Source organism: Aplysia californica, unplaced genomic scaffold (genome assembly GCF_000002075.1).
Source record: "Aplysia californica isolate F4 #8 unplaced genomic scaffold, AplCal3.0 scaffold00500, whole genome shotgun sequence".
Classification (NCBI taxonomy): domain Eukaryota; kingdom Metazoa; phylum Mollusca; class Gastropoda; order Aplysiida; family Aplysiidae; genus Aplysia; species Aplysia californica.
The window spans coordinates 456,411-481,923 of NW_004797770.1; the positions used below are offsets into that span (position 1 = coordinate 456,411).

General features: G+C 38.0%; 1 protein-coding gene across 2 annotated transcripts in view; it reads right to left on the reverse strand.

Moving 5' to 3' along the window:
• Nucleotides 1-25,513, reverse strand: part of LOC101862751 (paraplegin) — a 28,975-nt gene that overhangs the window by 2,702 nt on the left and 760 nt on the right. For both annotated transcript variants that reach the window (XM_035971762.1, XM_005105903.2), the window contains exons 2-19: nt 22,431-22,658; nt 21,886-21,991; nt 19,650-19,796; nt 17,227-17,372; nt 16,514-16,609; nt 15,866-15,993; nt 14,353-14,479; nt 13,794-13,943; nt 12,946-13,090; nt 12,091-12,196; nt 10,165-10,291; nt 9,153-9,315; nt 8,161-8,271; nt 5,307-5,422; nt 4,740-4,823; nt 3,445-3,517; nt 2,232-2,389; nt 1,573-1,650 (exon numbers count right to left, since the gene is read on the reverse strand). In XM_035971762.1, coding sequence (XP_035827655.1) covers nt 1,573-1,650; nt 2,232-2,389; nt 3,445-3,517; nt 4,740-4,823; nt 5,307-5,422; nt 8,161-8,271; nt 9,153-9,315; nt 10,165-10,291; nt 12,091-12,196; nt 12,946-13,090; nt 13,794-13,943; nt 14,353-14,479; nt 15,866-15,993; nt 16,514-16,609; nt 17,227-17,372; nt 19,650-19,796; nt 21,886-21,991; nt 22,431-22,658 — 2,289 coding nt within the window. The remainder of the gene's footprint in view (nt 1-1,572; nt 1,651-2,231; nt 2,390-3,444; nt 3,518-4,739; nt 4,824-5,306; nt 5,423-8,160; nt 8,272-9,152; nt 9,316-10,164; nt 10,292-12,090; nt 12,197-12,945; nt 13,091-13,793; nt 13,944-14,352; nt 14,480-15,865; nt 15,994-16,513; nt 16,610-17,226; nt 17,373-19,649; nt 19,797-21,885; nt 21,992-22,430; nt 22,659-25,513) is intronic.

Here is a 25,513-nt window from a genome sequence, read left to right on the forward strand (position 1 = left end):
GACTCTTTAGCTATTGGAGTTACCAAACTTTGACGGTCATTTTCTCCCTAATTTCACCACTGAAACCAGGCAACCTCCCTTCCTTCAATCACAAATATCTCGAGTTCTATTCAAGATAGATGGATATCTATTTCATTGAAAACAAGGCAAATAAATAAACTTTCAGTTGGTACCAATAACTCCACATGCCCAAAAATTGACGAGTGCCTGATTCCACCGCCTCATAACACATTTGACAGACAACATAGACCTCTGCGAATTATTGAAGAATTCAAACACTATTCATTTCTTTGGGCTTTTACATTTGCTATCCCCAAGGCGGGGGGGAGGCGCGGCACACCATATTAATATAATATACCATTATGAGAGTAGGTTCTTCTTCCACTTTCCTTTGCTTTCGATAATCTAAAACATTAAACATGATCGCATATTGAACTATATATCTATATTAAGTTCTTTGACGGATTGTTCAGATAAAAGGCTGTAAATGCTCACTTTCAAAGAGAACACTTGAGAATCGGAGGTCGAACTTATGCAACAACAACAAAGACATGAAGGTATTGGAAAGAACGGAGCAACTAACCATAGGGAGGACACCGCAGATATCGTATTGAGGGCAGAAGAGGCATAGTGAGAGAGAGAGAGAGAGAGTGGGATAAGAGGAGATGGAGGAAAATTAATCAATATCATTAACACATTACACCCTAACTCACCCAGGGTCATCCCGGAATTTCCCTACGTGCTCCAACCTAACTCACCCGGAATCACCCGCTCCGACCAGGCATCTTTAGATCTTTAGAAACGGTCTCACCTTATCGAGACTCTGCGGCCGAGATTTTGTTTTACATAGTTATTGCAAAATGTTTCTTCTTCCGTTTGATACCGAAACGAAATTTTTGGGGTTAGTAGTTTTAGTATTAGAGCTGATCAAAGTGCGATCGCGTTTCCGATACTTCGGAGGTTTCTCGACTTGTTGAAAAGCAACACAATTGAGTTTGAAAATGGAAATAACAATGGATTTGAGCAAGAACAAGCAAATAACAAATCAGATGAATCAGATATTGATGAAAACATTGTAGCAAGAGGTTAGGGGGCGATTCAGATTAATCAGATGTAGAATTTAGACCTAGGGCCCGACTGCGAGGCTGAGAGTGAGAGAGACGGGTCGGCCACCCAGATTGAACAAAAGTTAGAACATTTCCAACAGTATGTGCATAAAATTATATTTTTCTGACATTACATTCATTTCTCTTTCTAATTTTTTTTTTCAGGGTTTTTGGAATTTGCTTAGTATTTTTAAAATGTGTTTTTTAAATGCTTGGGCAAACAACATTCACAGGAGGTGGGTTCCTTCCTTTTGCATAGGATCTAGGGGTAGACCTCCCGCTAAGACCCTTAGGGTGTAATGTGTTAGCTGAAAAAGGTTATTATCACTGAAAAACCTTAAATAATAAAGGTTGAAAGATAAATAAATGAAAGCCAGCACTTTGAATTATCCTTCCTAAATCCCCAAATATTTGGTGGGAAAGCCCTGATTAGATTACAGAGTCAATAGCGCTAATACTGAATTACCTTATGCAGTTTGTCTTTGTTCTCCTGAAGTACCTTCTGGGTGTGAAGAAATGCTTGGGCAACCAACATTCGTGCTTCCTGAAACACAACACCAAACTTGACTAAAAGGTCTACAGAAGGAGGTGTTCCTGCCTTGCAATGCCCAAGCCTTTACCATCCCACACAAATCAAAGTTCATTTTAAAAAAAATTTTATTATAAAATATAAATAGTTTTTGTTTTTGTTTTAGTAGAGGTTTTACGGCGCTCGCAACTGCATAAGGTCATATGAACGCCAGAAGATTAGAGGTGTTACAAGAGAGTAACAAACATAAAAAAGAAGGAGGGGGGATAAGGATGATAAATGTTTGATAGGAAAGAAAAAGCAAACCACACCAGAGCACAAATATTTTTTTAAGTTAACACGTTCAACAGATCATAAAAAATAACCAGACAAGATATCTTCAAAATTCCCCCTGCTTTGTGTTGTATGTTTAACAATAATAATAAACTTCACTTATACTACAGCACAATTTTTAAAAACAATTGACTTCAAATGCGCTAGCATTATTTCACGGACATGAATATCACTTTCTCAAGAACAACACAGAATATAGACCAAATTCAGAAAAATCCTATTGTTCACTTAAAAACCCCAACTGTAAAGAACACTATCATTACCTCATCAATCGTTGAAGCCAGTTTCTGACTGTACGGTTTACTGCCTGAGTTCTCCTCATCCCGCGGGAATGACAAGTAGCCCACTCGTGGGTTCATGCCAAAGGAGCGTATCTGGTCATAGGCCATTTTGGTCACCCTCTGTAAATCATCCTGAGCACCTGATTAAGAACAGAGAGATAGTAACAGTGAGCACACTGTCCCTGTCTTAACTGTCTATTTCTTAACATGCAGATTTGTAATTAAAAATAAAAATCATTTTCAGAGGTATGTCTATAAAATGAACGGAACCCAATCAAGACTTAAAAACTACCAAATTGTTATGCTCATGTTATGTGGTCACAGTTCAAAGTAGGTACTGTTCTATATGTCCCATTGATCATATGATCAAATAACATTTTTTTCCTTCTAAAATAGCTGTGCCTGACACATGTCATTTCTGCAAAGCATTTTTTCCCCATACTTTCAAAAAAATATAAAATAAGAGATGATCAAAGTCTGAAAACTAAGACTAAATTGAAAGAAAAAAAAAGCATAAAATGTCATTTTTCTTATGGTATATCACAATAAAATTTAGAGAAAACTGGAATAACTTAATTTCTAAAAAAATCAACTACATTCCGAGTTTATCAAAATTTAAAGGACACAGTTCCATTTTATAGGTCTCAATAATTTACTATAATGAAAATAAAAACATTTTTTAAAAAAGCAAATTATAAAAGAAGCAAAAGCACAACATGGTGGAGTATGTCATTATAAGATAAGATAATACTTTATTGTCCCTGTGGACCACCAGTTTAAGTCAGTCTAAATTATTTCATATTTGTACCATCTGGCATTCCCCTCAGTAGAAGGCTCACTCCACTTTAAATGAATCCCTCATCCCACAAATTTCATCCCAGTCTCTAGCTCAAAAAACAGTAGCCTGTTGAGCACAAGTTACACAAAAACATTATAATATTCATCCTCTTTCACAAGAACTTGCTGCCAGGAAAAATAATGAAGAAAAAAAGGCAAAAGAAAGATTACAACCCCCAATATCTTCGCCCATCACTTCACTTAAAGTGCACCATTTCCTTTTCCTGGGAGACAACTGTGACCCTTGACACACCAGGACTAACCAGGCAAGTCCAAAAATTTAATTTTTAAAAATTTTCAAATGCAAACTCTGTATTTTATGGCAACACACAACTCAGCAGTTTTTACAGCAACTCACCGGTGGAAACGTGATTGAATATGAGACTCTCAGCTGCTCTGCCTCCTAACGCCATGCACATACGTTCGAACAACTGGGAAGATACAAAACATCTAGCATCTATATTGTACCTGTAACAAAATTACCTCTAATTCTCATAAGAATAAGCCCCCGTGATCAGACTTCAGACGTCATAAGTGCCAGAAAGAATTTTTCCAAGTATATATATTTTTTTTATAGTAGAGGGTTTTACGGCGCTCGCAACTGCACAAGGTCACATGAGCGCCAAGGGGTGGGTGTCAACAGAGAAGTCTTTACAGGAAATCCGGCTTAGACAGCTCACCTCTCTAGCTTCAACAGCACAAGGTCTGCTTCGACTATCAAGGCACCCCAGAAATAGCAGGTCACAAGAGAGTGACAAACATACAAAAGAAGAAGAGGCAAATGACAATAGTAAGAATCAGGAAAGAAAAAGCAGCAGTTCCCTGTTGTAGATCAGGCACAGTTATGAGCGTGACATGAGTCAGCCCTTTCTACTATGCTTGAACAAGAAATGTCCCCTCTTTGGGAATGGCCTAAAGACACTACAGTCAGTGGCACTGCCCCGGGGGGGGTAGAATTTTTCCAAGAGAAGGAAAAAAAACAACTGATACATCTTAAGAGGCTGTGTCAAAACTCTTCGATTTCACATAAAGACATTCAAAACAATATAACCAAATAGGATTTAGTTTTTTAAAACAAATGTTGATGTTACTATGTTATGACGCTTATGAGTAATGACTGCACTGCCGTACTTGTGATTATACTTTGTAACAGTTATGTTGTTTATGAGGTTTGATCACAGTGAAATGTTGGTATAGTGAATAAGAAACAATTTTCACACGACAGAAGGTCAGACTTCCATAGCATGGTGGTCAAAACACCAAACTCAGATCAGGGAAGAAGAGATTTGATTCCTGGCTGGGTCATACTTGAGACTTAAAAATTCGCAATCTGGTGGCTGCTACACCCGACACTAGAGACAAGAGTAATCATGAGTAATGTCAGGATTGGTTTGCCCTTGCCAGAATAATGAGGCTGGATAATGCAGGGAAGTTGTCCGACACTTCATGCCTATGAGCAACAATATAAAAAAAATTGTTAAAGCCTCATGCTATTAGTCTGAACTAAACAGAAGATATTTTCATTTCTCACAGACTGATGATTTATAATTTTATTTTTGAGAATTTTCTACAGTTCAAACATTATATCACTATTCATGAACGCTCATATCACACATGCAACACATTGTACAAGAAAAAAAAAACTGTCCTTACCTCTTCTTGTGTATACAGCTTTTGATCTGAAGGCAGGTACTGAGCAAAACCAAGAGCGCTGTTAGTTCTGGGTACTATAGAAATCTGAAAAAATTAACATCAAAGATAATTTCATTATCAATTTAAAAAATGGGCGATTTGATTTGCCGCAACAGAGCATGGAATTGCAAGCTTTCAGAAAAACAACAAGTAAATAATTCAAAAGAATAAAAAGTTATTGCACTTGTGTTACATTGCAGTGAAATCAGGCACCTCTCAAAACACTGAAATCTAAGAAATCTGCATTGTTCAGCCCCTTGGGCAGTTTTTAATAAATTTTCTTCTTTCTTTTTTTCACTCAACACTTTTTATGTCAATTAATGTAAAACTATAGACTACAGTGTCAGCAGTGTTATTCTGCTCTGTATGTAACAGAAGTTAAATCGTTTACTGTCTTTAAACAGCTACAAACATTCAGTTTTCTCCTTCGTTCAAAACATGATTGCTGAAATCATATACACTCTGTTTGTCATTTTCACTGATGAGATGTAATGCACACAAGATATGATCATCATCACCATCGCCTACCCTCAGTAAAGCATCAGTATACTTCAGCATCCAGCCCACCAAAGCATGGCCTGATTCATGGTAAGCCACCACTTTCTTCTCTGTTGGAGACAATAGCCTGGTTTTCTTCTCCACGCCTGAGCAAACAAAATAAAACAAAAGTTTAAAAATTTATTTTTTTTAAACAAGTCTTGTCAAGGAAATAATCAGAACTTCCTCAAATCAGAGACAATTTGCACTTGGCTCACAGTAGAGAGACCAAGTGGTCAATTGATAACAAATACCGGTGCACAAACAAAGAAGGGGAAGCAACATCAGTGGCAAAGCTGTTTGGTAAGTCATCACATTTTGAAGTAAGACAAGTAGACCCTAGATAAAACAAAAAGGCATAACATTGCCATACTGTTTTAGTTTTAGTAATGTTTTACGGCGCTCGCAACAGCCTAAGGTCATATGAGCGTCAAGAGGTGGATGTCAACAGAGAAGTCCTAACACGGAATCAGGCTTACTCTGCTCACCTCCCTAGCCTCAACAGCACAAAACTTCCACTATCAAGGCAACCCAGAAATAGCAGTTCACAAGAGAGTGACAAACATACACAAGAAGTAGAGGAAAAAAAGGACGATAGTAAGGATGAGGAAAGAAAAAGCAGCAGTTCCCCTATGTTGTTCCGGCACAGTAGGAGCATGACATTGGTACTAAGCATAAAAATTTGTTAATTACCCCCACTTTGGGAATGGCCTAAAGATACTTTAGTTAGTAGCACTGTCCTGGGGGGGTGATGCCATACTGTATAATGAAATAATATGCCAATGTTTGAGAATGTTTTTGCTAATCATGTTAACCCTTCAACGGTGGGATAAGGCTGTGAATGTGGTAACAAGGTTTAAGAGTATGTAGAGCACAGGCAGCCAGAGAAGCCAGAAAATCAAGATAGTCAGATTCTAACACCTACACTGGCCCAAAAGATCACAAGTGTTCTGCTTGTGAGAAATTCATCTCTTAAAGGATGTTTTTTTGGGGGGAGAGGAGTGGTAGGTGTTTTATATGCTTGCTACTGCATAAGATCATACGAGTGTGCAGGACATTATAAGCATTTTCAGTTTGGAAGGGATTAGTCTTTAATTTTGCCTGGATAGAGGCCAAAGCCTATTCTCATTGATTTTAAGTCCACCAAGGGATCTTTAACGTGAGCAACATGAACACGGGACCTCCGTGGTTTTTCATCATGTATCAGAGAAGAAAGACTAGGTGTTCAAATTTACCTACCCTAAGATCAGGGGTGTGGCTGAAAGAAAGCAGTAAGAAGGAGCAGTGGAAAGGCAGCAGAAAGAGTCAGGAGCATATAGGAGGGGGGAGAGGATAGCAGATAGAAGAACATTATAAACACATTACACCCTAACTCGCCCGGGAATTCCCTTACGCGCTCCACCCTGACTCGCCCGCAACCGCCTGCGCCAACCTAGCGTCTTTAGAAAAGAAGTCTCGCCTCTGGGGCAGAGATTTTGATTTGCATAGTTATTGCAAAAAGTTTCTTCTTTCGTTTGATACCGAAACGAAATCTTTCGGGCCAGTAGTTTTAGTATTAGAACCGATAGAAGTGCGATCGCATTACCGACATTTCGTAGGAGTCTCGACTTGTTGAAAAGCGACACAATTGAGTTCGAAAAAGGAAATAACGATGGATTTGAGCAAAAACAAGCATATGACAAATCAAATGACTCAAATTTTGATGAAAACGTAGCAAGAGTTTGGGGCGATTTAGATTGATCAGACATAGAAAATCTAGAATTTAGATCTAGGGCCCGACTGCGAGGCTGGGAATGAGAGTGACGGGTCGGACACCCCGGTTGAACTAAAGTTAGAACATTTCCAACAGTTTGCGCATACATAAAGCTATATTTTTCTGACACTACATTCATTACTCGTTTTAACTTTTCTTTTTTCAGGATTTTTGGAATTTGTGTAGTATTTTTTTTATGTTTTTTTTTAAAGGCTTGTATTCACGGAAGGTGGGTTCTGTCCCCTTGCTTAGGATCTAACAATGGACTTCCCGTCCAGACCCTTAGGGTGTAATGTGTTAAAGAGCAAGAAGGAGGGGAAAGGAAAAATTTGTTTCCAGAAGAATATTTTTGTCACTGTCAGGTTTCGAACCCAGAACCTATTGAATGAGAGGCAAACATCGTACATCAAGACCACAAGAGCCCCCTCTAAAAGGATAGCACTTGAAGGTAACAAAAGAAGCCATAATAAGTTCAACTAACTAACCTTTGAAACGTGAAGACACTGCTATCTGCGGCAAGTAGTGGTATTCATGATCATTACAGTTTGTTTGCTACATTTCCTTTACTTTACTTTCTTTACCAAGGTCTATAACTTCTCTTCCTCCTTGGACGTTAAAAGACCCTCATCAGTTCACGATGGATGAACTATTATTATTACTTTCCTTTGAACACATTAGGCCGGTAAACTGGCCCAAGGCATATTTCTCAGCACTCAGCATCTTGAAAGGCATGTGCCATTAAGTCTTGAGGCTAACCATGTCCGAGTAGACCAGAGATGAGAATATATAGGAAACAGAAAGGTCTAGGGTACAAAGGGCTAACATAATAAATTGACCTTTGTGAGTCATCATAATACTTCACCCAAAAAAAGGAACAATCTTGTCATCTCTTTTTAAAATTTAATTGAGAGGGGTGGGGTGGAAGTTGAGCATATGTTGATCTCTCCAAGAGTTGTTTTCTTACATTCAAATCAAAAAGAAAAAGAAAAATTATGAGGGTTAATCATATATCATGGGGACTTGTTGCTTGTAACTGAACCAAAATTTACCTGAAGCATTTATTCATAAGGCCTCATCTCAGAGATCACTGACCTGCAATAACCCTCTCCACTGCATACTCGAAGTCTTCCTTATCCACTGAAGTCCTCTTGTATCTGGCGGCATGGATGGCTGCCTCATTGCAAATGTTGTTAATATCAGCACCTTAGAAATGTAAATATAGACAACAGACTCCCATTAATTTCCAGCTTGGTTTAGAGAGTGAAACTCTTGGTGCACTATTGCTCTTTTCCTCTGAACCCAGTAGGTAAGTCATTGGGTCCTCCAAAGTACTGCTGCCGCATGCTAAGACAGAACAGTGAACAAAGCATCTAACCTATTTTACACTTTCATCCCTCTCCACTGAAAATCCAATAACAATTCTGTACATTCGTAAAGTAGATAGGTACTATTCATACAAACATCTCTCTCTCTCTCTCAATCTCTCTCCCTCTCTCTCTTCCTCCCTATCACTCTTCCTCCCTCCCTTCCTCCATCCTGTCCCACCCCCTCCCACCTCTCTTTCTCTCCATTTCTAAAAACAACAATCTTACTTTTCTCTGTATTCAATTTTAAACCCCATATCTGGCAGAAATCAAATAACACATTGATTTTCTTTTGTAAACCTCTGACATTGTCGTCAAAAAGACTTAGGTCATCAGCGTACATTAAACATAAAATACCATCATTATCATTGGGAAATACCTGTATGGCATGGGTATTTGAATCTGAAAGGTGTTTTTCAAATTGAGATATAAACAAAGAAAATAATATAGTGCTTAGTATGCAGCCTTGTTTGACACCTGATGTACATTGGAAGTATTCAGTAATATAAGATTTCATGGATCCTCGTTCATCTGAACAGACTTTAACACATGAAAGAACACTTTGATACAATTTTTCAAAATGGTATACATTGGTCCAGAACACTCCTCATATCGTTATATATAAGATATTCACATTCAAACAGTAAATAACATGAAGCACATCTTCCCTACTTATACCCCTATTAAATCATAGTCTTAACACAAAGGAAAAAAACATACCACTCATGCCAGGAGTGAGGCGCGATAAAGGCTTGACATAAGCTTCTGCAGGCTGCGACAACTTCAGTTTATTGAGATAGACATGGAAGATCTCCTCTCTCTCCTGTAAGGTGGGTAGGTCAATCATGATGTGTCGATCAAACCGACCTGGACGAAGAAGAGCCTGATCAAGAAGATAATAAGTGAAGAATTATTGCAAAACTGAATCACTCCAGCCAGCAAAAAAAAAAGGAATGTTACGAAACCAGATAAAGAAGCAGTACAGGTAATGTTAAACCTTCTATCTGCAGGGTAGTCAGCCTTCTATCTGCAGGGTAGTCAGCATTCCTGAAGAAAATAACTTGCACTTCTTATTTACCTGCATTATGTGACATTTACAAGGATGGCCACTGAAGAGTCATAGAGTAAAATACCTTCATGCGGGCCCAAAACAGGACAAAGCAATGTGATAACCAGAAATGGTGAGTTGGTAGAACAGGTTACAATGAGAAGAAAACGAATATTTCAGTTATGAGTGACTAAACCTCATACAATGATTTAAGCTGTGAAAGAATACACACATTACGAAATAGTTTTTCATAAACATACAATTGAAAAGAACCTACATATCCATTGAAAACAAAGAGTCACTTTCTTTTTTCTTTCTAGATCTAGTTCTAATGTTACCAGCACCTCTATCTATTGAATTTTTCTTTTTGTAAATACTAATTTTTATTCTAAGAAACAGCAGATAAAACGGCAGTATTTGTCTTGAGCTCCGTTCTTCACCCAACAGACCAAGACCCATTACTAGATAACAGACTCTCCCAAACTCGCATTACTAGATAACAGACTCTCCCAAACTAAGTGTCACACAAATTATAATCTTTTTTAAACGTAAAAATAAGAAAAAAAAGTTAGGCAGTGGGCCATGAGACAGAAGCATAAAATCACACCGGACTGATATTTTTTTTAATAACTTTTTAAATCACTGTGATGACAGAACACAGCCTAGAGCAGCAACCTTCCATACCTTGTCAAGAATGTCTGCACGGTTTGTAGCAGCCAGCATGATAACACCTTCCTGTGTGCCAATTCCATCCATCTCCACCAACAGCTGATTCAGGGTGTGTTCATCTTCTCCTCCAGCACTGGCTGACCTGAGAGTCAAGAAAGAAATATAATACTGTTGCCCTCACACTTTGTATATATTGTGAACTCAAACTGGGGTTAATTGGCGATCCTCACACTATCAAAGCGGGTGGTTGGGGGGCGCCACTGACAGGTCCCATTTCTTTACTATCCCTCTGTCATTTCTGTATGTCTGAGCTTCTTTTTCCCAGGACTAATAACCATTATTGTGTCGATGTACTTCTCTTTACTCAGACAAGCACACAAACACTGTCAAAAATCACACAACTTTTTAAAATCATTCATCTTGAAACAAAAACTCATTTTCTGAAGATCTGGCTAAACTTTAGTTTGATTAATCACTTCAAACAGATTTACTCTATTTGCTTGATTTCGATAGTAATATTTTTGACCCAGTCAATGACAAAAATAAAAAATATGCTTTTCACACATCAAAACCAGTAACACAGTCGAACTGTCTGTAACAGAATCGCAAAGGAGAAAGAAGAAAATTCCACCTTGGAAAAGGGAATGGGGGGGGGGGGGGTGTCCATAGGGCCAGCCTGTACATGGAGGGAACAAGGGCCGTCTGTCCAGTCTACAAACAGTGATCAAAACCTCACATATCCCAATTGCTATCCTAGCCTCTCTGTTAGTGATTTAATGGTATGCCCATTGCCACCAGTACTTGCATCTCATAGAAAAAATGTTTACCCAGTTGAAAACAGAAACGATTGAACGTCTCCTTTGTTTCCACCCTTAACCCCACCTATTGATGTAGTAGGCACAATCAAACAGTGCCACCAGCGGAAAGACCAAGATACTCCATAAAACTGTTCTCCTTGCTCAGGTATCGAACTCAAGTCTCCTGCGTGCGACAGCAAAGCGCCTTACTGCTATACGGCAGATGCCGATACTCACATGAATAATGGTTTCAAACTTCAATTTGTAAATGGGTACAAATATCTTTGGAGAAATTACAAAAGAAGAAATAAAACAAAACTCTGCCATCAAAACATGATCTGGCACTAAATGTTACTTCTCCATGGTCAAACTATTTAAAACCATGACTGACTGAATATCATGAAATTATGTCCCTTGTCCCAACCAACACAGTAATGATGAAGATCTGGTGTTGCACTGCAGCAGCAGAAAATAAGAGTGACCAGAGATACTGACATACTTGTGTGGCGACAGTGAACTAGAAAAGGCAATCCATTGGGTAATTTAAAAATTTTTATTTTGGTAAGTGTTTTACGGCGCTCGCAACTGCATAAGGTCATATGAGCGTGCAGGACACATTGAACATTTTCAGTTGGTAGGAAATTTTGAATTTTTCCCAGGTGGCGGCCGAAGCCTACTCTTATCGATTTTAGACCACCGAGGGACCTTTATTAACAGCCGCAACTTACACACGGGACCTACGAGATTTTTCGCACTTGTCCGAGAAGGCTAGATGTAGATCTGTAGATCTTTCCAACAAGAAGATCAGGGGTGTGGCTGAAAGACAGCAGTTAGGAAGAATCAAGGAGTAGCAGTAGAAAGGCTGCAGAAAGAGTCAGGAGCCCAGAGGAGGAGGCAAAGGAGGTGAGGGGGTGGGGGGTAGAAAGCAGAGACAAAAGCAGATGACAGAACATTGCTAGAGAGCAGGAAAGGAGGTGAAAGGAGACAATTTTAGAAAAGAAAATGTTTCCGTTGCTACCCAGATTCGAACCCAGGACCTTTTAATGAGAGGCGAGCACCTTAACCTCTAGGCCACGGAAGCCCCCCAATTCATCATGAACGTAATGATTTCCTCATTGAATTTCAAGAGATTTAAATGACTTACCCTCCTCTCGACCTGCCAATGGCATCAATCTCATCAATATAAATAATACAGGGAGCCTTGTTACGCGCCTCTTTGAACAGACTTCTCACCCTCGCAGCTCCAACACCTGAAGGAAGATAGAAAAAGATTGAGATGCAACCACAAAAAAAGGGGATTAAAGAAAAGATGACTATACTAATTCAACAACCACTTGGACAAATCAAAGGACATCCTATTCCATACACAAAGAAAAGGAGAAAACTGGCATGACTTTCTCCTCGTTCTTCTTGAAGTGCCAATCCCAGAATAAGCTACATCATTTCAACAATAGAGAGATTTGCACCTACACAGGCTGAGGAAAATTCAGGTGTCAAATTTCCACCAGCTGGTGAAGTGTGACAACCTGTGCCACATGACCAGCAAGTTAGTTTTGAAAAAATCAAAGCACAGCAAAAACATTTTTCATCAAAACAAAAAGAAAAAAGAAAAGCAATCTCCACTCTACTACACAGAAGATGATAAAACCATAAGCGTTGAAGCTTTCCTCAATACCAGGACAATATCTCAAATAAAACCTCATTCTAACATTCATGACCTAAAGAATATATACTTTTTTTTTCAAGCCTTAATGATCCCAATATATACATATACATGATTTAAAAAACGGTATAATTGATATACATTGTAATGTAAATACCACAGATGAAAAACAGTACCAAAGCTGAAATTTCTTTAATTATACTCCTTGTCAGAAAAAATTTAATCAGATCCTATCAGTCCATATTCATCAGAGTTACAAAAAGTAAATCAAATGGATATCATGTAGCAATATCTCTTCTTCTGAGCATTTTTTTTTTTAATAAGGCACCTACTCACCTCCAATCATCTCCACAAATTCAGAGCCTGCCATTGCCAAGAAAGGAACCTTTGCTTCTGTGGCCAGCGCTCGGGCCAGTAGTGTCTTGCCACAGCCAGGTGGCCCCAGAAGTAATGCACCTCTTGGAGTCTTTGCTCCCAGCTCCTACGTTTAGAATATGCAACTAATTATTTACAATCACAAACCAAAGAAAGTATTTTTTTAAATGGCTGGCACAAAATACAAGGAGAGTTCCTTCCAGTATCTTTGCAGGCATCCCTTACAACAAAATAACATGGCTAATAATGTTCTCTGAAAAGGACAAGAAATAGGAAAAGTACAAATAAATTGCTCTAAAGCTCATTACACAACTCTTTGCTTCAGACTCCTTCAGACAGAACACAGAGTAAAAGTCCCAGAAAGAAAAAGTACTTACCGTGGTCAAGTAAAAAGGAAACAACTCCTTTTTGTCATATTAGCTTTTAGTTCCAGAAATCAGAAAATAGTATAACACTATTCTAAAGAAACAATGATGTTAAAGATAACAATGTACTCAAATAAATATTATTGAAAACAGTTGTCTCTAATGCCCCAGTGTACTCTATTCCTATTTACCTTGACACAGGCAGTCACTGACTACTGAAATGACTGATGGCAAATAAAAATCAATATTCAGACAAGACAGATTTTTTTTATTGAACACAAAAAGTAATTGTTTAGGTTATAAAGGAAGACATGACTTAATTCTATGGTGAAAAACTATATAAACCCAGCCGAGAAAATCGATGAGAAAAAGGTGTAAGATAATAATATGCACAGCTAAACAAAACCAAACTTTGAACAAGCAAGTAACTCATATTCAACGCACCTTGAATCTCTCCGGTTTCGTGAGATAATCCACAAATTCCATTACTTCAATTTTAGCCTCTTTAAGTCCTGCAACATCCTTGAAACTAACAGCTTTGCTGCCTTTAGAAGCAATGTCAACGCGAGTAAATTTTGCTTGTCTCATGCCACCCTGTAAATGAGATGATGACATACATAGAAGAAAAGAAAAGGTAAAGGACATTCTTTCCTTCTCCACAAGTTTAAAGCATACAAAAAATGTAATCTTCGGTTAAAAATATAGCACGCAATATAAACATAATAAAACAGACATTTTTCTTAGAGCAAGGGAAATGCATATATATCAAAACCGTCCTTACAATATACAAATGTGCATGCCCGCAAGGAGAAAGGAACCACAAGATGCTCTTGCTCGAACTGAATTACAGTTATATGAAAACGGATGTCAAAGAATCTGCTCGAAGTACAGTACTGAGTACTTGCATTACGAATAAACTCCATTCCCAAAGCTTTTAATATCATGGAAAAGATGGATGAATTGTAACCAATAACTCCTTTTCCACTGTGTGAATGATACTCACTGATAATACATCCATCATGTCAGTGACTTTGCCGTCCTTTGACTTGGTGAACATGGAGAACATTTGACGGAAGAAGAAGAGAAGGACTACTACAACCATCAGTTGCATCATCACCATCACCCATGAACTGAAACGCAAGAGGGTAACATACATAAATACAACTGAAAAGGCAAAGTAAGCATAAACAAAATAAAATAAATACATTTCAATCTTCAAGAAAAGAAGCTACAGTCATGTATGGTGCCGAAAATTTAGATCTATTAGCAAAGTGTAGTTTAACTATACATGCATGTGGTTTAACTACACACATCCACCTCATGTAGTGATCCAACTTGCACTGACTGGTCGCAACTCTCTGCTCTGCGCCTCGTCCGCTACTCACGCAGTCTTCAAAAGTCCGTGGCTCACGCCTCGGCCTGTCCTTGGTTTCTTCAATGTCAAATAGGTAGCCTACCGTACTCGACTACTTTCCCGAGAATCACACAGCTAACCACACAAAGGGACATTAAGTTCTCCTCAATCTTACCATCATCCTTTAAAACTTGCAGGCACAATAATATAGCAAGTAAAAAAGAGCGAAATACTGAATTACAGTGCTAAAAAAGGTCTTTGGAAAAATGATTCCAGAAGTCTGTTTGCCCGTGAAAGAAAATAAAGAAATGAACAGAAGATTGTTTTTTGTATTAGTATAAAGTTTCACTGGCACAATGTTTTTTCAAAGGTGGAGGAGAAAAAACGTTATATTTTCACTATACTGTATGAAAGTGGCATTAGAACTAAGATTTCAATTTCAAACCAATGACAGTCAGGCAGCCATATTAAAAACAAAGCATATTCAACAAGCTAGATATCTAAGTACAGCAAAAGAGGGGTTCTGAGGAAAATTAAACAAGTCCACATTTATAGTAGTGCTGGGCGGCGAGGTTCGCGATTATTGAAAGCCAGGAATCGTAGGAATCGACTCCGAACGCAATTACTTATTTTCTAATGATGTGATTTCTTCCGGTGGTTACCTTGTTGGCTCCGAACATCTTCAGGATTTAGGATAACCTTGATTTGGAACACTACGAAGCATCAACTTTTAATTTTTAAAAATAAATTCAAAAAAAAAGAAGAAGATTTTAATGACTAAAGTAACTGGTAACCGTTGGTATGGGAAACGGTTCCGGAATCGGTTCTTCGCCCAGCTCTAATTTATAGGCTCTACAGGATAATCTGATAACTAATCCCAACACGTAATTTACAGTGAAAGCCATGAACACCCAGGTTTGATTTCTCCAAGTCGCAAAATTATTGAATTATCAAGACATTCATGTAGGAAAGCAATTCTTAAACTTACTTTGAGGCAGCTAAATGAGAACTCTGAGACAAAAATCGCCAGGGAAGATCTGGGTGAAGAGTTCAGATGCAAAAGCAAATTTGGGCTACTTTAAACATGTTCAGGATTTTCTTTATATCACAATAAGCACAGCCAACAGTGATGTAAAATGAAATTTAATTTTAATTAACTTACTTGGGATAACCATATTTAATAGGTATCCGGTCCTTCAAGGGCATTTCCAACTCATCTTCCACTTGTCTAACACGCTCCTCAAAGTTGAAACCCTTTGGGATCTTGATCACATAACGACCTTTTGAAGTCTGTAGAAGAGGTGTCATATGAGATATACTTCAGACAAATGGTCTTTAAAAACAAAGGAGACCACATACTTTAGTAATATTTTTGTACTTGTAGAAGCTTAACACATTACAAGTCATGGAGCAGGTCATTTCCAAGGTATAGAGATGGATCCTTCAACAACAGAAGTTCCTGTGACAGAGAGTGTAAACAGTAATTTATGTAATCCCATTTGAGAATGAAAAGGGAAATAAAAAAATCCGACAGTAACACAATCAGAAAATAGATGAGCCTGATTCATGTGGGACATTAGCTAAACAGAACTCTGAATATGCAAGAAAAATGGCAGTCTAATTGTGAAGGTATCATAGTAAAAGATTCTTTTGCCGAATATGTACTACTCAATAACTTGTATAGGTGAAATAGAGAGAAGTTAAGAAAGTTATTTCATGCAGACTTAAAAACAGACTTTTAAAAAAAAAAACATTTCACTTTACAGGACAAAAACATACATTTAACAGTTTTGTTAATCGAAGTACATACCACCTGTCCCTTGATCACAGCTCCGTCATGGACTTCAATTACTGCAATATCTTCCCCTTCCTCTTGAGAAGAAAACAATAAATAGATGCTCTTGACCTGGAATAGAGATAAAAGAAGCAATAAACTCGCACTAACAACCAGAGACAAATCTTAAAACGAGATATAAACACAATGACAGAGCATAAAAGAAACCCTATTCCAGTTGTCAGACAAATCAAATTAATACATTGTCAAACATGATATGAACACAGTACTCCAGACCAAAGAACTAACAATTCAAGTGTATAAAAATGTCACACATCTATCTTTACAATGAGATCAACACTTGCATTAACTAATAATTCAATGAGATATGGCAAAATGGAATCAGTTTTGCAGCTTTATGAAATATGTATGTCGCATCACTGCACTAATCTCCCCAGGAGTTCATTTTCCCTTTCCATTTCGAAAGTGCCCATTCATTTCTCAATATTCCCTTTCTTGTTTTCTGCATGTTCGGTAACTACTCTTGACTAACCTTGAAAATCAAACTGCAGTATTTGTACCAGACTACACAAACTTAGAATAGAACGGTGAACATGGTGATCCTTCTCTAAGAGAAATTTTATTTTAAGAATGTGTTCCCAGCAAGGTACTCGTGCCTCTAGTATAGGTAATGTAGCACAGAGTAAGGCTTGAATTTCACTTAATTATAGTTCAGCATCTTCACTAACCTCTCCCTTGAGAAGGAGGTTATGATAGAATTCACTCCAGGAGATGTACTTGACAGATGAATTTTCCTGGTTGCCACCGCTTGGAGTGAGAATCCAAGCCAGCAAGATCACAGCCACAAATGTGTACAAAGAACGCATAAACTCCGCTGCAGAGAAAATATTTGTGAAAATAAAATGAAACTTACGACGTACATAAAACTTATGTATGCCTAGAATCTTAACATGTCATAGGCTCGTGTACATGTTCTCATACTTTAACGGGAGGAGCTACCCTAGAGGACATTTTCTATGTTTGTTGCCTGAGATCAAATCTAAGTACACATATAAGTTAGGCAGAGTAAAATCTCTTGATATGCAATTTTATTTTGGCATTGCTACAGCAGTTGCTATGGAAATGGCCGCCATCTTGAAAATAAACAATTAATTTCAAATCCCTAAGGCTTTCTTATTTACTGACCAAATTCGACAAAATTTGGTGAGAGTATACCTGAACCAGACCCTATCAGTGGAACAGCAAGTGCAAAAGAAAAAAAAAGATGAGAATTTTCCCAAAGTATAAAAAAATCTCTTCTAAATGTATGTTGCGTAATCATTGGCAATTGGAAAGGTGTTATTTTTTCCACAAATATCTCTTTGTTACATTGGTGGCAGCCTCGCTGTTTCCTGAAAGTTTCATGTCAAAAGCATAAAAGCTGAGGAAGGGGTAGGGAAAAAACTGAAAAAAAAAAGACATTTTGCGAAAAACTACAATTATTGTGATTGTATTAACCCATCCTCATGTTTTCAAAGGCAATTTACGAGGAGAATAAAGACTTTCTCAATTGTCTCCATGCTATTTTTAGACGAAAAAAACGGTTGATCTTAAAAAATCAGCCAACATCTCAATATGCATAGCCTGACCCAAAATCAGCAAAAGCAAGGGTTTCGTACCTTAAGAAGGTACAAAAGTTTAGAATCTCAGAACAGTAATGTGTCAAGCATTTTGATATGAATAAAATGACAACATAATAAAAAAATGAACATAACTACACAGACGATCTATCACAAAGTCAGACAATGTTCTAGATCATACACACAAATTTTACATATCTGAGGAACTAGACTAAGCATAAATTCTTTCCAGCCCAAAGAATAACTGCACTACCTTCAGGAAAAAGTTTTACCGACATATTAGAGTCACATGCTAAGTTTAGCAAAAGTATTCTAAATTTCACAACCCTTTTCAACAAAGGCTTTTTTAATAGACATTGAGATAACTGACTCATAACCCCTGTGAGGCAGTTGCATCATATCTAACTCATAGCAGTTGACAGTTTTCATGCTGTATGGGAAAGAAAAACAGCTCTGGCCCAGATTTCATCTGTCCTTCTGATGGTCAGAAATTACTATTTTAAAAACGGAAGCAATAAATTTCTCAACTATTGCATAATAGTCATGTTACATTGAGGTTTAACTTCTGCTCCCCCACAAGAAACTGTTGGGTCTCAATTATAAATATATAATTCTAAAGAAGAAAATATCCACATTAAAAAAACAAAATGATTTTTACTATTTAGTAAAAGGGAAAGTAAAGAAAACTGCCTCGTTCTTACACAGACCTGCCAAACCCTTCCAGGACCATAAATAGAGTTTACCTTAGAATCCACCTTAAAAATCGGAATTAGAAGAAAAATATCACAGTCCCAAGAACCCCAGTAGTTTCATATTATATTACAAACTGATCGCGGTGAATATGACCATGGCGAATAAATGTATACTGCAAATACATTAACATAAAAATGTTCAAGCCTCATTGCAAATAAACGCAAATGTGTATTTTCATGTCTTTACCATAAGTCACACAAGACCAAATGTTGGATTATATGCAAAATCCGATTAGGGTTCTTCCATAGGCTAAAAAAAATAGGAGAGCTTCACTTTTATCGGAGAACTTGGCAGGTTTGCCTTACATAAATAACCAAACAAGTTTTACATTAAGGGGGGAAAAAAACAAAACATTGTATTGTAATCTTGTGCCCTGAATAGAACATTTCTAAATGTTGATTTTTTAATTTTGCTTTACTCGCTCAGATTATTTTATTTTTTAATTACACGCATTATGGAACCAACACAGTTACTTTAACTTAAGTAACGGAGCAAAGGAGACAACATAAACTTAATTTGGGGCATCGCCAATATCTTATAATTCAAGGTCACTTAACATAATAAGTATATTGGAAAACAAGATCCTACTGTTTAGGTAACATGTCAGAATACAACAAGATGAATAAAACGTGGAAGAGAAAAAAACATTGAATAATAAGATTTCATGACACAGGGTATGATCCCAGTAAAAACACAAAAAGTAGTAAGTAGGGAAAAACTCTGATCTAAATCAACAAAAAATTATAGACCTATGTCAAATGATTGAAACTGTGTCATACTTTTTCGCCTTGCTTCATCATCACCATCTTCATCGCCAGGCTGGTCCTGTTCCCTGCCCGTGTCCTTACCAGCTTCACCTTTGTCCCGACCTCCATCTCTCTCCTGAAAATCCCTTCCGCTGGGACGAAATAAGTTGATGTGCTCCGCTGCAAGACAGTTGTAATATAATGAGAAATCATACTTCATCAGCTGGTAATAGAGTAGGCAACTTATATATATTGAAATCAACTTTCCTCTCCGGGGAAAAAGAGAAGAAAAGCTAATACTCTTAAAAAGACATGTTTGCGTTCTTGTCACATTATGATAATGATCATTAAGCAAAGCATTTGCATTCATCTCTTGTCATAAGTATTCTTACTTTTCTGCACCTATATTATGCTAGCAACAACATACAACATACACAGAAGTTAATCCTGTTTATTCCTATATTGTTTAAGTCAAATGTGCTAAGAAAAATTATTCACATAACTGAAAACCTTATGAACTCACTGCATTATTACATCCAATGCAAGTATATTTCATACAAATCTTAATCTCTTCAGATCGAATTTCTGGTCCACCAGTAATAGGCAGCTGTCATACATCTAATCAATCTGCCTATCAGCCCCGAACTCCACAGTTATTATGGAAATTAACACCTTGCAAATGGCAAACTCCATAACCGAGGACTACAGGGTTGTTTTTCTTTGAAAAATTGGATTTATTTCAAAATGATGCTGCCCATATGACTAAAATCTGCAACATGAAAGAGGACCAGGTCCTAGCGGTTCCCAATAATTCAACAAGTGCTTTAAAACAAGTCTAAAGGCAAATAAGATCAGGATCACGAATGCAGTACATGTAGTACTACTGAAGAAATCAGTTAGTGCCCTGGTGATAGAGGCTCAAATGGATTACAGCAGTCCCCGCCTAAGATGTGCAGGATCCTAGACGAACAGGACCTTAGCCAATTCCCCTGGGGAAGAATCCACAGTGAATCATGGCAAGGCCCACAATCTGTAAAATAACTTACCCTTACTTTGAAATGAACTATCATGACCCTTGGGTGGGTCTATGACTTATGCAAGTTCAACTGGAGGGCTCAAATGCAAGCGCCATGTTTGAGGAAAACAAATGCATTGACGAGTGTACACCTCAGCACGATCAACTCAAGGGCAAACACAGTACTCTCTCATCAAGATTTACAACAGAGACGTCATCACATTCACAAGAGTGGATGATCTGTGAGGCAACAGGAAGTACAATGATCGCAAATTTTTGCTGCTGGGTTCATCAGCTTCCCCCTTTCCAGGGTTTTGCTCCATAAATTATGATCTGAAATGCAGAATCTTAGCAATATGTAGTCCTTCAGGGCAGGACCTTGGGGGTGAATTTTGTGTAGTGAAATTCCGTTTACTTAAAACAACTGGATATTAACTCTTTAAACCCATCGGACTCTGCGTCCGTTACCAGCAACAACTCTTTCGCTTCATTTAGCGCTAGTTTTTGCTTGTTTTTTGGAATTATTCCCAAACCAAGTTTATTAATAATGGCTAAGCCTTTGTTTCTGCCATTTAGAAGTTAGAGGCAAGCTTTTGGGGTTATGAGACACGGTGCACCAGGTTTAGGTGACCGTAGAGAAACACTCTGGGAAACGGTGGAAATAACTCAGGGTCTAAAGAGTTAAGCATACCAGGATCATAAGTGGTGGGATCACTGACAGAGACTACAGTATATCAAGTAGTGTATAGACCTAGGCCAGGGGGAAGGGGTTGATGCAAGAGGGGATCCACAATGAATTAATTTTACTAATAATTGGACCTTACTGGTATTAGTTTATAGGTAGACCAGTAAGTATCGTGACCAAATTTCCTACAATTCTGTTCCTTTCTGCATGCCATAACTACTTCTGTGATCAATATGAGTACTTGCATACTTTTGCTCAGGGGCCTAGAAAATTAGAATCAGGATGTTACATCTCACAGGAGAGGAGGAGTAAGAAAAGATTCTTCATCACCCTAATCCATAGTTGGGAGCATGTTTTAAAATCAATGTTCTTTCAATGATTTGCATGAGATGCTGTAAAACTTGACATTATCTCATTCTGTGTCAGTGACATCATAGCGATTCCAAAGATTGAAGACCATGTGTGACAGAAAAAATGTTAATGTCTTGTCGATGATGTCTTGCTAATTTCGGATCTCCTTATATGGACATATCTTAGAGTAAAATAAAGCTTTCATCATATGTAAGTACCTTTCAAAGAGTCTCCAGATTTCAATTTGACCAAAGACCAGAACCACTCTGACCTAAGGACTAATGATGACACAGCTTTGATCTGTCTACGGAATGCACTGGCAAACTATGGAGTAAAAATGAATATATTAATGCTCAATATACTTCAGGCAAGACTTTACAAAGACACATAATAAGCAGAAAAAAATTAACAATCAAATAAAGTATAAATGACAAAGTGAACAACATAATCAGCCTTGAAAGAATTTTATGCAAAGTCTCTCGCATGTGCAGCACAAATTAGTAGATCCCAACTCTATGGTTTCACTAGATTAATTATTTTTTTAATAATAAAAATGGAAAAAGCTAATTTCATTACCAGTACTAAATAAAGTAACGAATACAGTCATCTGTAAAATTTATACTAAAAACACAAAGCGTGTATCAGAATACTGACCCAAAACAACTTCCTTTGAGATCTGCGTAAAAAATCTAAACAGTCATGTTCAGTACTCACACTGTTAGCAAGGGCTTAACAGGAATATAAGAAATCCTAAAATTTGTACCTCTTTCGTTCCTGGCACTTTAAAAGCATCAAGCCAAGATGAATGACAACTGTGGCACAAATTTTGATGCTTAGAGCCAATAGAAGTAAGCTGGGCTGTATATGCACTCTGTTCTCTGGTAGAACACTTCAAGCTTTGAACTGACTTGCCAAGATGGCGTGAAGATAGAAATTGCCTGGCAAGCCTGACATAGCCACGGTTGAGAGTCCGGTACAACAGTCGGTCCATCTGCAACCAAAAAGAACACCCTCATGAGTACAATCATTATTACTTTAAAAAGGAACAGCCTGCTTACAAATTCCTTCCCACTTGTAGATAATAATATAATGGTTCTTCGCCTTCACAAGACTTTTATCCCAGAGTAAAGTACATTAGAGACTAAGCATCTATGAAAGAAGTATGTTGGAATGAAGCTTTCTGTGACATGACACTTTCCACGAGACAGTAGCAAACTTGAGAAAAGGGACTGAATAGCCCCACCTTAGGGGGCTCAGTAGTTCAGAAGGTACCAGTCTGGTGTCAACTTGGAGGTGTGGAGTTCAGTGCCTGTCAGTGTCAAATTATTTTATCATGTTTTCTGCCCACCCACACTCTTGATCCTAGAGAAGGAAAGATGGAGTACTTAGTATTCTCAGATCAGGATGAAAAATTCAGATGTTCTCTGTGGAAGCTTCCCTTTGCAGTTCAGGCCATTTTCCTGGAAAAATTCAAAATTGACTCTTACCAAAACTTTAAGGTAAAGCCAGTCTTGTCAATACACATATAAAGACTAGAGTAGGCTTAGCTTTGAAAACAGTACATGGCTGTCTGACTGGCGAGAAAGTTAAAACAGCCCAGTGCATTAAATCAACTGCACTGTGAGATGAAGATCTCACAATCAGTAGTCACTGTCATTAAATCTCTAGCAAGAGCACGATAAAAAAACCCAACTGCACTGTGAAAAGATGATCTTACAATCAGTTACTCCCCGATTTCTAGCAGGGGTTTGAGAAAAAAGAAGAGCTCCACCTCACAGGAGAAGTGTCATTTAATTTCCTTCAAGTAAAGAGTTAAAGTTGTAAGTCCCAAACGTCAGTATTTTTAGCACATTTAAGTTCAGAAAAGGCTTCGTCCACAAAAAATAAATCTAAAGTAAGAGTGAAAACAAATGTGTACTGGTTTCGGGGGTGGGGGTCATTTTAACATAGATAAATGCGTCAAACATATAATGAATACTTTTCTTTTAATTTCAAGCAAATTAGAGTCCCGTACGTACATCATCATCAAATGCCAGATTTGCTACAGACATTGGCAATCATGGTTCTCCATTCATTCCTTTGCTCAGTTGCTCTCAAAATAGCTACATTATGATTACCCAGCCTGATCTTTCCCATCACCCAGACCCATCACGTAGGTTGCACTGGGTCACCCTACCACTGCCTCATTTGCCTTCAAATTTAATTTTGCCTGTGATAGCTAAATACTCAGTCTTTACATACCTGACTTATTCAAGGGTCCCAGAACCTTTATTAGTATTTTGTCTTTTCCTGATTGTTTTTTTTAAATCAGGCAGCAATCCACATGGGCTTCTTCAAGTACAACCTTATTTGATTTTTCTTCTTACCATAAATATAGAAGGGTTTTTAACCCTTTAGAACATTCAGTTTGGAAGTCATTTGAGATGTTTCTATTTTTTCAGAATTGGCCTCATTTTATTGAAAACTTTCTTTCTATGATCTATGTCTATAGCCGTTATAATTCTCAGTTGAGTACCAGTCATTTCATCACATGGTCATTTCGTCACACCGGTGCAGTCAAGACATCACAGTCATTTCGTCACACCCCAAACCCACAAGGTTGAAAGAAGACTGTCATTTTGTCAAACGTTTGCAAAACCAAACGCGCATTGTCGTGGCAAGCGCAAATCACGGTTTTTCGGGGAGGGCTGGTCGCCGTGCCTACCTGATCAGCTACACTGTTCATATAACTGGTTGAGTTTTGTGGAGTTGTTTTTATTTGTGGAAGAGTGGGGGAAGTTTCAAGTTTAAATTACTAAAAACAAGAGGGCACGGCCCAACGATTACGTGCCTGAATTGGTGATTAGAATAAAGACTGCTGATGCTGATCCTCCAAAACTTTACTTAGATCATTTTAACAATTTTGGAGATATGCGAAGTCAAAGTCATTATGCCACTCATAACTGGGAAGTGACATCAGTATCAGGTAAAAGAAAGACGTAATTATTAATCTTGATCAAAGCACAGAATAGAATCCAGACCTAGATATTGTTATGGGAGTGTCTACGTACACGGTAACCGCGCACGTAGTCTCAGTATCTACGTACACGGTAATAGGGTACTTAGTTTCGGGGGCCCCTTGAGCTAGGGGCACGGTAACTACATCGCTCCCTTCACGACCTTGACTTCTTTCATTTTTCCCCGCTTTTTGTGTGTAGTGAGCATAAAGTAAACAGTAAGCACAATAAGACCATTCTATAGTCTGTTTCCCATTATTTTTGGTATGGATCCCAAAAATAACAAGACGGCACAGCCATATATAAATGTATTTCAAATCCATGTATAGATTGAAAACAATTCTAATCAGAAACTTCTCTGCTCCAACCCTAACCATCTAATCATTTAGGCATATCACATCTAGGTCTAATGTGCTTAAAAATGCTGGTAGAATATAAGCATCAATGAAAAAGTTGCAAATATACCATAAATGGAAAGTCCATGATCTATATATTTACATCTATTCATACTCATACTAGTTGAGATAACGAACAGTTGACATTAGATAACGAACAGTTGACATTATACAGTAGAACATGGCTATATCCTGCTGTCCGCAAGTTTCCGCTGTAGGATAAGTGATGGGCGGTACCGGCGAAATCCAGTGCTGGTCCTTTCCTGGCACAGGGTGACGAGAACCACCAGTACCATACCGGTACCGGGAGTTACACAAGGAGCTGATGTCAGAGACAGTGCGTCTCACGTCTCGCGCCACGATCAGTGCCGGCCGCCTGCATCTTCCCCCCACCCACACATGCGTCTCTCTGCACCATCTCTCTCTGCCGCCTGCCCCATCTCACTCATTACTGG